Source organism: Triturus cristatus, chromosome 4_1, assembly GCF_964204655.1.
Source record: "Triturus cristatus chromosome 4_1, aTriCri1.1, whole genome shotgun sequence".
In the NCBI taxonomy this organism is placed as follows: Eukaryota; Metazoa; Chordata; class Amphibia; order Caudata; family Salamandridae; genus Triturus; species Triturus cristatus.
In genome coordinates this window covers 1,180,514,300-1,180,527,375 of record NC_140585.1, presented here as the reverse complement: position 1 = coordinate 1,180,527,375, position 13,076 = coordinate 1,180,514,300, and the positions used below count along the sequence as shown (strand labels likewise).

At 48.5% G+C, this 13,076-nt stretch overlaps 2 protein-coding genes across 3 annotated transcripts in view; one reads left to right on the top strand and one right to left on the bottom strand.

Annotated features, from left to right (window-relative positions):
- LOC146856308 (NXPE family member 1-like) overlaps window positions 1-13,076 on the top strand; it is a 355,569-nt gene that overhangs the window by 87,116 nt on the left and 255,377 nt on the right. For both annotated transcript variants that reach the window (XM_085654416.1, XM_085654417.1), the window contains exon 2: window positions 6,013-6,166. In XM_085654416.1, the coding sequence (XP_085510542.1) occupies window positions 6,128-6,166 (39 nt within the window). In that variant the 5' untranslated portion in view covers window positions 6,013-6,127. The remainder of the gene's footprint in view (window positions 1-6,012; window positions 6,167-13,076) is intronic.
- The window catches only part of LOC146856309 (uncharacterized), a 423,335-nt gene that overhangs the window by 284,158 nt on the left and 126,101 nt on the right, over window positions 1-13,076 (bottom strand). The gene's annotated exons all lie outside the window — the stretch shown is intronic.

The window sequence follows — 13,076 nt, the reverse complement described above, 5'->3', positions numbered from 1 at the left end:
CAGGTACAAGTTGATCATGGTTGTAACCAGGCAGTCTGGGCACAAGGTCTGGTACACATTGATATGAGTCGCACCAGACACTTGAGGTCACACACACGAAGACTTACAAATTCCATACCTCCCTGGAAATGAGGCACAATGATCAGTGCACGTTAATATGGGTTACATCAGGTACTTCTGGTCACACACAATGAAAAGTCACAAATTCCGTACCTCCCTGGAAATGAGGCACAATGGTCGGTGCACCTTGATATAGGTTGCATCAGGCAATTACGGTTACACACACAGAAAAGTCGCAAATTCCGCACCTCTCTGGAAATGAGAGACAACGTCCTGTGCACGTTGATTTGGGTTACACCAGACCGGTCAATGTCACACACAGGCACAAGTTCCGAAGAGCCACATGAGGTCAAATGAGGCATTACTATGGGTACAACCCCACCTCTGAGGGTTGCACCTGGTGAATCAGACAAGGCACGCAATGAGCATGCAGTCGGCATGATGCACAAGAGAGATGCGGCATGAGCGATGAAATGGGCCACGCAGGGTCCCTCAACCGGTGAATCCACTCACCACCAACAAGACGCTTATTGGTGTAGGGGTTCCTGCGATACAGGAACCACACACCTTAGATGCGGGCAAGATTTCTGGAGCTCCGCACTAGGCAATGCGGTCATCAGACACAGTACTTAGTCCAGCGCCCGTATCTCTATGCCCGTTGGGATTCAGCAGATGAAGTAGGCACTTGCAAGGTCTTCAGCCGAGGCCTGCCAGTATTCAGACAGTTATTCTCCATGTGCACAACAGATTCCTCTGGCAGTGAGCACCACACAGTCCGGGTTATCCGGTCCCACGTCCCTACAAGCATAGCTCTGCTTTGCTGTAGCATGGCACCAGTAGTTCTACTGAAGTGTTCCTTTGAAGTTGGGGGTGGCTTAAGGGGTTTCCCTTTGAACCACAGATGTATCCTCCAAATTTCAGGCCTGTCTGCCATAGGGCCTTGGAATGCAGATTCTAATATTTAGTGGGCCATGATCCGGCCCGATAGGCTAAGTGTCACAACCTCCCCTACCAATCTATTCCACCCGGCCTTCAATTGACAGAGGTCTATTTTTCCAGGGCAGGCTCATGATTTATAGCTGTCTTTGTGGAATGCACAGATGTGCCCGAGTTTTAGAACCTAGAAATGCCCGTATTTTGTTAGTGGCATTTCTAAGTGAGATATGCCTAAATCACCTTTACCAATGGAAAGGGTTTTGCACTGCAAGTCCATTGATAGGAAACATCATGATGCTGCTCCACTGTAATCCACTCTGAAGCCCCAAGTAAGGTCAAATACTTCCCTATGTTAGCCTATGGGAAGAGCACGTCTCATAGGTAGTCAGAACACACTTGGGGATTGCACACTACCTGAGCGCCCGCGCTCCACTGCACACACATGTCTGCGATAGCAGGCTTGACACATAGACTTTGGCACCATCGGTGCCAGCGCGCTCTCAGACGCATGCAATGGCAGACTGGTTATGGGTTTCACCATTCTGGGTGTAAGTGCGCACCCACTGGCCTGCAATGGCAGGCTGGACGTGTAGTCACGAGCAACATAGGTGCAAGTGCGCACGCATAAACCTGCAATAACAGGCTGGACAAGTAGTCCAGAGCACAATAGGTGTAAGCGTGCGCACACAAGACTGCAAAGGCAGGCGAGAATCGTAGTCCGAAGCACCATATGTGCACCTGGGCATGCACAGGCCTTCAAGGGCAGGTGGGACATGTAGTTCATCGCTGCAAGTACACACACCCAAGCTTGCAAGGGCAGGTGGGACACATTGCCCGGAGCAGCATATGTGCCGGTGCGCATGGACACAGGTTTACCTACTATGGGGCAAGTGTGCTCACACAAGCCTGTAATGGCAGGCTGGACACAGGTTTACCCACTACAGGGGCAAGTGTGCTTACACAGGCCTGCTATGGCAGGACGGACACAGTCACTAACACCATGGTTCAAGCGCGCACACTCAGGCCAGCACAGCATGCCTGATCCGGGTCTTAGAATATCATAGCTGTAGGTATAGACACAATGGACTGCAACAGCAGGCCAGACACTAGGCCAAATACCATAGATGAAAGTGCACACCCATAAGCCTGCAACGGAAGGCTGGACACGTATTCAAACAAGCTCAAGGGCCAGTGTGCACATCAAGCCTGCAATGGTAGACTGGGCACACAGTCGACACCACATAGGTGCAGGTGTGCACACACGTCTGCGATGGCCCACTGGCCCATGTCTCAGAGCATCATGTCGGCACCACTTCCTAACATGTGTAGAAAGGTGCTCGCACTTTCACACTGTCTGTACTGTGAGGAAGTGCCCCACTCCTAAGGCCACATAAGCACATTAGCAACACTCCAGCAGTACCCCGTGGGGAGTCTAATTTCAATGCAGGAGAAATCCCACGTGGGGACTCCTCACTACCTGGACAGGGGACATTTATCTGTCCCCACCCTGCCTTCAGTCTACCACCCCCTGTGCCCCTCAGAGGTTCCCTGAGGGGATGTCCTCGTGGTGTTAGAAGGCCCACTTGGGATTGGCTGAGGCGTGAGTGATGCCAACCTAAGCAGGGGCGCGATGGCAGGCCCAATACATGGTTTCAGTGGATGGAACCATGCTATGTCATTCAGTGCTATGTCCCACTACTAGCCAGTACCGTACCCACCCCAGGTATGTGGGGTACCTGTTTAAGGGGCACATGTAGGTATAGTACTGAAACCAACCATGTATGCCCCCCTTCCTGGTGCGTGCAGGAGAGGCTCAAGCACCTTCCCTCTGCTGCAAAAGTCAGCAAAAACTAGGTGGAAAAAGCAAAATGTTTTGGGGTAAATTCCCCTAAGAAGGGCTATGTCCAACACTTAGTGTCCTGGATAATAATAATAATCCACATTTGTAAAGGGTGAACAATTACCCGTAAGGGTCTCTAGGCGCTGGGGGCCATCGGGAAGATTAAGCAAGTTATTGCCCAGAGTCACATGGTGCTAATCTGCTGCCGGGGATCGAACCGTGATCCCCAGATTCCGGAGGCAGTCACCCTGGCCGCGGCGCAACACCTCTGAGGCAAAGGTTATGGGTGTGGTCGGTCGGGGTGGGTGAGGGTCCTGGTTCAGGAAGTTACCATGTGTCGTTCAATGGGGAGGCATTATTCCTGAAGATCAGCCCTTCTGTCTTGTCTGTGCTTGAGTTATAGGCAGTTGTCTCTTATCCAGTCGGCACCTGCAGAAGTTGGTCAGTGTGGCGAAGGGGTCTTCTAACAATAAGAGGATACGCTGGTTATCGTCGGCGTAGGATATGATGTTTAGTCCATGTGATCTTATGACATTGGCCAGTCGAGTCATCTAGGTATTGAACAGGGTGGGGTTGAGGGGTTGAGGTACACCGCAGATGGTGCTCCTGGCTTCCGAGGTAAAGGAAGGAAAGCGGATTCTCTGGGTTCTTCTTTTGAGGAAGGAGGTGATCCACTTGATGGCGTTGCCTTCGATTTCAGTGTTGTGAAGCCTTTTGATCAGGGTGTGTTGTGATACTGTGTCGGACACTGCTGAGAGGTCGAGGAGGATCAATACTGCCAATTTTCTTTGATCGAGGAGGGATCTGATGGTGTTTGTGGCTTCAATCGGGGCAGTTTTGGTGCCAATTTCTGATTGTGAATATGGTTGTTTTCTAGGTGTTTTGTGATTTAGCGGTTGATGGCCTTCTTGAGGACTTTGGCGGGAAAGGGCAGCAGAGCGATTGATGGGCGGGTAGTTCTTGGGTTTGCTGAGATTGGCGGATGGTTTCTTGAGTAGTGGCTTGACTTATCTGTGTTTCCACTCTTCTGGGAAGGTGGCTGTGGTGATGGATGCGTTGATGGTGGCGAGAGCGCTGCTCATCGTCTTAATCCAGAGGTTGAAGATGTGGTGGGGAGGGGCCATGGGTGCTCCTGTGTGGATGGGCTCATGATGGTTGTGCTTCTGGCATAGTGAGCTGGTCCCAGGAAGAGAGCAGGTGGTATTGTTCCTCGTTCGTGGGGGTGAAATGGTTGAGGCTGTAGTTAGGTTGGGGTTCGAAGTTTCTGTAGATGGTGGAGATCTTGTCATGGAAGATGTCTGCCAGGGATATGCAGAGTTCCTGTGAAGGCGTGATGACGTTTTTGTTGGCTGAGGGGCTGGAGAAATCTCTGACGATGTTGAAGAGTTCCTTGTTGCAGCCGGAACTTGCTTGGATGTGGTCGACCGGGACGTTTTTTCCCTTCTGTCTCAGGAGTTGGTGGTATTGTTTGAGGGCTATTGTGTATGTTGCTTAGTCCGTGATATCCATATTGGTGCACCATTTCCTTTTGAGTAGTTTGCAGGTATGGTTCTTAGTTCCACAGTGTTCCAACTGGCATGCTTGAAGGACCTCTTGAGCTTGGTGGCTTTGCTGGGGATGACTGTCGGCCTTCCTCAGGACTCTACCTGTCCCAGTATATTAATCCTCTCACCTCCAGGCAGATGAAGGCGAGCTGTTCTGGAGGAGCATCACCCTTGGAGTAAGTGTGACTATAGGGGGTCTCTCCTTGCCTGCTGCCAGTTCTAACTTGAAATAGGGGTAAACTCGTAATCCTACCACTTGATAGAGGAAATCCCTCGACACGGAAGAACAGGTTTTTAGATACACTCTGATCTCAACTGGCGGTTAGAAGATTAATATACTGGGACAGGTAGAGTCTTGAGGAAGGCCGGCGTGACCCTACACTTTGGGCACATATACACGGCCGAAACATGTCGACCACCTGGCAGTAAAGGAGGGGTGTTAGGAGCACATAGCGTCTCCCAGTCACCACCATCCTTCACATTTTTAACCCTGGCCGGAGGGTCCAGGAATAAAGTCTGAGGCACAGCGACACTTCCAATCTAGTTTTAACTCACATACCACTGCACTTTCACTACCGTCGTTCCCACTCTCTGTGAAACAAATTGTTTTTCTCTGTGTTATATTTTCTTCCCCCACCCTTTTTCGCCACCACGCGCATGGCTACCCCGGCGTGTATTGTAAGCAGCCCTATGATGAAGCATGTCACACATTAGTGTGAATGAGGGCAGTATTAGCACACACAGCACATGCCATCACGGGATATACACATTTTATTACTCCCTACTCCTTCTGGTTTATTAAATACCAGTGGACCACCCATGGAATGCCCCCTTGATACAAAATAGCGCAAGTAGTGCTACTTTGAATTAATTTGCCCAATATTCCAATCAAATTCTGAAAGTTAATATCAATACAGCACTTTGTGCTGAGTTTCCAATACAAAAGTAATGCAGAATAAGGGCAACGTGGAAGTAAATGTTCCCTGCATTTGGTAATGTACACATGCCTTGAGACGTTTGTTCTCATTTTCTTCTTTTTTTTGTGTATAGTTTTAATCGACATTTGTACTCTACATGGAACAATCATGGCATACTGTTACAACTGTACAGGGTAATGTGCCGAATTACATAGAGTTGTATAATCCCACTTTGATATCCCACAGTTACTCTCCCTTCATCATGTGTTTAGTATAGAACAACAGACATTGCTTTGCACACCGTGTTAAGGCAGAATAAGTATGTATTTTACTTAACAGTTATAGGAAACGATGCGTATATTAGTCCCCCTTGCAGTTATTCAGTGGGTATACCCAAAACAACTCAATTTCCACTGTCCAATTCAGGGGAATAGTGCATCAAGGAAAACCAGAAATTCAGGGAGCATCACTGCTCATGCCTGCAAATTTGTACGTTAATTGTCCCTGCGTGTTTTGCGCATGTGGTATTCCTCTGCATTCGTCGATTCTGTCATATCTTGCAACCATTCATTAGGCGTAGGAGGTACCAGGGATTACCACCTAATGGAAAACCTTTGCTTGGCCACAATGAGCCCCAGCAAAATTAACTTTCTGATCAATTGCTTTTCCCATCTCACAAGGATCTGACCTAACAGACACTGTCCTATCTTTCTAGGTGCGGACCAACCTGTGGACCTGCTCAGGGCCTTGAGCATCCAACCTTGGGCAGTCCCACATCATATGTAGATGGTCTGCATTTAACCCAGCACAACAGGGGCAAGAAGAGAGAGATGCACATGGTACATTGCATGCAGAGTGGCAGGCGGAAGGTAAACCTGGTGAATTATATTAAATTGGACTAATGTAAATCTTGCGTTCAAGGAAGCGTTCTTCCTCCCTTCGTGGATTCGCTCCCATTCATTGTCTGTCAGGGGTTCCCCCAGCACTTCATACCATTTATTCTGTATTGGGAGATCTACCCATGGTAGGTCCTCTCTCGGTGCCCTGTAGATGTGTGAGATAAGCCCTTGACCACCCCACCAAACTAAGCAGAACTGCCTGCATCTGAGACTCCTGGGGGCAGCCTCGGAGAATGTAGGCCAAATTCCATGGGCTGAGGCCGCTATTTTCACATATTGGAGGAATTTACCTGTCCCCAGATGGAATGTTTCTATGGTGTCAGTCATAGCGCTAAAGCGGTCGTTGGTGTACAGGTACCGCAAGGTGAAGCAGCCTCCCTCCCACCATTTGTCCACTGACATCGTATGTGCTATGAGAGAGATAGGGCGAAGTGGCCAAACAGACATGTCAGACGCCCTCCACTAGCGTAACCAAACTTAAGGGGGCTCCCTTGTAAACTACATGGAGGGTCCCCCCCCCTCCGGACTTGGGAGCTCTCTGGCCAGGGTACTGTGGTGAAGGGGCCCCCTTGAACTTGGGCCCCCCTGCACTGCGGGAGCCTGTGTTGTGCCACTGGAACAGGCCCCTAAGTAGAACCGACAGCACCGCTCTTTCCCAGGTCCTGCAGACCTGTCTAAGTATAGCACTGAAGTTGGAACTCTCATGCCCATCATTAGTAAATCTGGCAACAGAATGCCGTCACAGGTGCCCCTCAGCAATCTGGATTCCCAGTTATCATGATCATCCAACCATTGCCCCTTACACACCACACAGGCCCTTTGGGACCATTGCATCCAGCTAGGGCTTCCTGCTTTTAGTTATGCTAGTGCTCCCTAGGAATAAAATTGAGGTAAAGGGCTATCTTAGACCTATTTTAAACAACACTGCACACTCACTGCACTATCCAGTCCACACACCCACATGCACCCAACGGCTTCATCAACAAAAGATCTCCGCTAACGAGCTCCTTTGCGGGTACCGGGATGGCAGTGCAGCACCGACCCGATGAGGAGCAGGCCCAATGATGAAGCATGACATCCTCCGGGGTGTGTGAGGCCACTTCTTAACAGACCTGAACACTCACTTAAACTTAGGAACTGCACATCAGCTTATTCTCCAAACATCCACCCATTGCACCACATGTAGCAGTAGTAATAGAGCTCCAACTTTGGTAATTCTAGCTCACCCCGCACCATGTGCTTTTAAGAGTAGACAGGCTGACCCTCAACAATCATCTTATCTAGCTCTAGTACTTTCTAGGAATCTCAAATAGGGTCCCTCAGAATATGTAAAGACATTTGGGTAGGATTAACATTTTAACTAATGCCAGCATCTCCATCAAGTTCCACAAATTTTATTGACCGCTTTAATTCTTCCATTACTCTCCCTATATTGGCTGCCTCCATCTCCGGTGCCCAGAGTCTAATCCCAGATACCGGATGTTCCTCATTCCCAGTCTAGGAAGATCTCAAACCTGTCTACCAGTCAACTCTCCCAGTGGGAACAGTTTAGATTTAGAGCAGTTGACGCAAAGCCAAACTCAACTAGAAGAGCTAGCAAGATGGGTACTGAGTATAAAGGCTGTCGCAGATAAATCAAGGCATAGTCTGAGTACAGGAAGGTCATGTGTGTATTTTCAATCTGTATCCCCCACCCCAGCAGCACATCTTGGTGCTGGCAAGCAAATTCCTCAATCGCTAGCGCGAATAGCAGGGGACACAGAGGGCATACCTGCCTGGTCCCTCAATGTAGGGAGAACCTCCGCAACAACATTCTGCCTGCTTGCACCCTTGAAGTCAGGTCTCTGTATAACAATTGAACCAATTGCCGGAAACAATCTCCAATGCCTAACTTCCTCAGCACCCTCCATAAGTATTCCCATGACAAGGAATCAAATGCCTGTTTGATGTCAAGGAGTGCTAACGCATATGGGCCTTACTCTGGGGTGATTGCGTGCATGACCAGAAATAGTCTGCGTAAATTGCAAAGGGTGTTCCTTTACGGGATAAATCTGCATTGGCCTCATGGACCAACGGGGCATCTGTGCCAGATGTCTCAATGCTAGTACCTTAGTAAGGATCTTCACATCTACATTGAGTATCGACAATGGGCGATATGGCGTTACTTCTGCTGCATCTTTATGTGGTTTCAGCAGCATAACTATTAGTGCCTCCCTCATGGTAGAAGAAAGCTTCATTGTACACTTCCAGCAGTCGGTCTGCCATCGTCCCCTTGCCCTGTGTTGTTAAAATTCTGTGGGCAGCCGCCTCCTCAAGGGAGTACTTAGCAGTCTTCAAGGACCATATTGCTACCATTATCTCCTCTCTGTAGTCAGGGGGCGTCTAAGTTATTCTTTTCCTCTTGTGTTAAAGAAGCCATCCTTAGGCCGGCTAAATACACTCCCCCCCTCCTGTGCAGTTCCGCTCAGTGGTGCTGCATAAACATCCTGCAGGTGTGTGGCAAAAACTTCTGTAATGCCTCGCTGCTTGTGTATCGTTTGCCCCAGCCTATCACAGACTCCCACTTGTAAAGGACTGCAAGTGTCATTCCGGAGAACTGTTGCAAGTGGTCTGCTGGTCTCATCGCCCTCCATGTGGAGTCTGCCTGTAACTAGTGTGTACAAATTTGTTTAAATGATTCCATGTCTCCAGCAACTCCTACTTGCATTCTGTCCATTCGGGCAGTCTCGGAGGCTGCTCATGCATATCCCTCTCTAGATCACCATGACTCTTTTCATGGCTCGAAAAATCCACTCGCCCCCCTTGCATTTGCGAGCCAGATTCAATAAGGACGAGCTATTTTTAGGTCCTACTCGCCCTTTCTGGCAAGCAGGAAGACAAATTGACACTTGACCTCTGCCTCTGAAAGCAGAGCAAATGTGACAAGATAGCAAGATTTAAAGGCATTTGTATTGCTCACAAAGTGAATGAGCCTTAAAAATGCTTTAAAATCTTGTTAACTTGTCACATTTGCTCAGCTTTTAGAGTCAGTGGTCAAGTACATTTCAGTTAGGTCGAGTAGATGTTTCACGGTACTAGACCTGCAGGTCTAGTGCAGTTTTTATGATTTTTCGAGCCGTGTTTTTCCAGGACATCTAAAGATCTAGAAAGAAGTTTCACCCTACAGAAGACTTTCAGGCATTCCCCATGCAACACCATCTTCATATAATTAGGGGTGGGCGGAATTTGCGAAATTCACTTTCGCAAATTATCGCAAAAATGTTAAAAAATCTCCACAAACACGCGGAAATATCGCGAAGATGCAGAAGTTTTTTTCCCGCCCGTTCGCGGTATGTTCTGCGTGGTCGTGGCTCGCCAACTTACCCATGCGGTTGCTCGCGGGCGCGCCCATCTTGTTTTCACTTGTCTCGCGGTGCATGATCGTGAGAAGAAAGACGTGATCGCGCGACGAATGATGTTACTGCGGGTGCGAACTGTCGCGAGACAGCGCAAATGGCTACCAACAATCCAACATCTCGTGGAGAACGCGACCGGATCGAGAAAACTTGTCGGCGAACGCGGGGATTCAGGTAAGGCGATCGCGCGCATGCAAGAATGTATTATTTTACAGCGCGAGCAAGCAAAAATTTCCGGTAAAATGCGGATTGCGGAAATTGACATTTTCGCGCTCTCCGCGGAATGCGAAAATGTCAAATTATCGCAATTTCCGCGAGCGGAACGGATTTTTAGCCCAGGCCTACATATAATACCATCTACAGCTCTTGCTGTTTCACTCAACCATTTCTCAGTGAATTAGTTCTCTTGGACCTTTGCCACCTCTCCTGCGATCTCTGGGTCAGACAGTGCCTCCACCTGCATCCTCCACAAGGTCAACTTGGGGGCTTGCTACTCTAGACATTCGAAAAAGATACCAGTAAGGACGAATGATAGGATAGATACTGTGCTTGATAGGTGACCTTCTCTGGACTGTAGGGTGAACATTGAGTTTAGAGTCATAGATGGCTACCAATCCAATATGGCTACCATTCTGTGCGATAGGGAGTACATCTTTTATTTCTATGATGGGATTGGAGTCAATGAGGAACATCCAAGATGTTCGGGTTCTCAAAATGGAGACTGAGGGATGTGAAGAGGTTTAGTCATAGGTGGCCGACCAATCCAAAATGGGCGCCGTTCTATGTAAATATTTATTTTTACTGTGAATATGTTATCAATGAGGAGCATCGAAGATAGATGTTCCTCATGTTGGGGCCTCAAAATGGCGACCCAGCGAGCTGGTATGAAAGAAAGAGATGGCTTCCAGGGAGAGTTCCCACCTCCAAGGAAGCAGTCGGGCGGCGAAAAGGGAGCCGACTGGCGAGAGTGCTTTGGAGCGACAGTGCTTTGGAACCACAGTGACCATGAGCCGGCAGTCTCAGTGTACATAGGGTGAGGTTTGCTGCTCTGCAGCAGGGTCCCCGACTCTCCAGCTCTAGTGTCTCGCACCGTGAATCGGCAGTCACCGCTCACATACAACCGGAGCTTCAAAGTGTTAGCAGAGCTTTATTAATTTCATAAGCCTCACCATGGGACCGCATTTCTTGGATGCACAAACGTGGAAGGCAGATCCCAGCAGGGGAGAGAAGCCATACCTCTGGACCGGAGACTCAGGCCCGGTAAGCTCCCTCGCAGCACCTCTGCCCTTCGGCTCCCGGTCTGACCCTGGTCAGAGCAAGGAGCTTTCCCCCCTCCCTCTCCCCCCAGTGACCTCACAGCTCTGCCTTCTCTTTCGCAACTGGTGAGATGGGAAAGCAGTCAGCAGTCGCATCAGTGGTTGTAGGCACTGTCCCTGGTTTAAGTAGGGTGGCAGGTCCCGGCAGGGACAATGGTTCAGTATCAGCCCGGTAAGTTTGTGTCAGTGGGCTCAGCACCTCGCTCCTCTGCTGTCTGAGTGGGAGGCTCATGCGTGTCCGGCTTCTCACTGCTGTTACAAGCTATATACCAGGGTTGAGGTGTTTCTGCTCAACATGCATGATCAAGGGGACAGGACAGGCACCACCAAGACAGTGGTTAACCTGGAATCTGCGTCAGATCAACTGCAGCTCCTTGCCTAGGGAACTTGGGGATATGGACACCGTTCACCTCATCCAGATTGGTTTCGTTTTCAGGTCAGTGATTTTTCTCATAACAAGTGGTCTGGTGGTGGTTGGATGGTTGAGGCTTATCGGTAATTGGCACAGATGATGATCCCTGCCCTCAGGAGCTTACACGGACGTTCCTGCTCTTCGGCCATCTTGATACAAAATTGTGTTAAAAATGGAGATAGTCCACTCATAATTTCCCAAATTGCCACAAACTGCATTACAGGAAACGGCGCAGAGTCTACGAATAAAATCCTTTCCTGACTTTGGAAGGTGACGACATCGCGTTCCTGTTCCCACACTTAATATGGCTAGGAACTGCTCATTTTATCCACTTTGGCCCACCGTATTTGAGTGTGACCAGAAGATTTTTTTGATGTGGACGTAGTTTAGAAGTCCGATATAGACCACTATGATATAGCATTCTTTATTCATATCAAACTAAACACGGGGTGATCCGTTTGTCTTCTCTACGGCAACACTTTTAGGCTGTTCATATTCTATCTCTACGGACATCTTGACCCCATATACCAAGGAGCGCCTCACATATGCCCTGAAGAACTCAATTTTCTTTGGACGAAACGCGTTGGCTGATCGACTTGAAAAAGTTTCTTTGATATGTCTAATTAGATTGTTAATAAATAAAAAGGATGATGTAAAGAACAACCTTGGACATAGATTTCATAATTGTGTGATACTGTTCATAAGGTGGTGCACAGTTCGCTCCGTTTTGTTCAACGTTGTAAAGTCCAGTTGTATGAACTGCACCATGACAATGGGTGCTTATAGTGTGTGCGCACATTTCTGGGATATTTCCCACGATTTATACAGAATTGGTGATAGCAGGTTAGGTGCTAGTTTCTATAGGGTTTCACTGTCAACGATTGCGTATTTCTACGATTTAAATCACACCCAAATGAATAAAAAGTGTTCATGAGCCTCACCAACCAGATTGTTTATAGCCAAGTCAATGAATTAACAATCTCTAGTTTGTGTGGCTCAAAATTATTATGGTAAAATTAAATAAATGGATTTGCTGGGCAGCAGAGAAAGTAATATATAAAATCTGAAAGTGTGGAGAATCACAGTAAAACGTAAATACAGTACCTGGTGAAGAAACAGAGTAAGTTTGCCAAACCCCTTTTAGGGCACCCTGCTTTAGCAGTGACAGTCAGGGTATAATATTAAATAAATCTGAGAATACGGACAATGTCAATCAATCAATAAGGATTTATAAAGCGTGGCCAAATACCCGATAGGGTATCCAGGTGCTTGCAAGCCCCGAAGGCTTATTTGAACAGCCAGGTCTTGAGGGCCATTCGGAATTCCGGAATTGAGGTGTTGGTCCGGCGGAACGTGGGGAGGGTGTTCCAGGTCTGCTTCGATGTGGGAGAAGGAGCTCCCTCCACTTCTGCTTCTATAGATGGGGGTAGTATGGGCAAGTGAAAGGGAGGTGGAGCGTGGTCTTCTCGATGGTTGGTGGAAGTTCAGGAGGTGGTTAATGTAGGTAGTCCTTGGTTGTGTAAAGCCTTGTGTGCGTGGGTCAGCAGCTTGAATTGGCATCTCTTCTGTATGGGGAGCCAGTGGAGTTTCTTGAGGTGGGGTGTGATGTGGGTTCAATTGGGAAAGGCCAAGGATGAGTCTGGCTGCAGCGTTCTGTATAGTCTGAAGTCTCTGTAGACGGTGTGCGCTGATTCCTACGTAGAGGGCATTGCCGTAGTCCAGTCGGCTGGTGATCAGGGCTTGTGTCACGGTTTGTC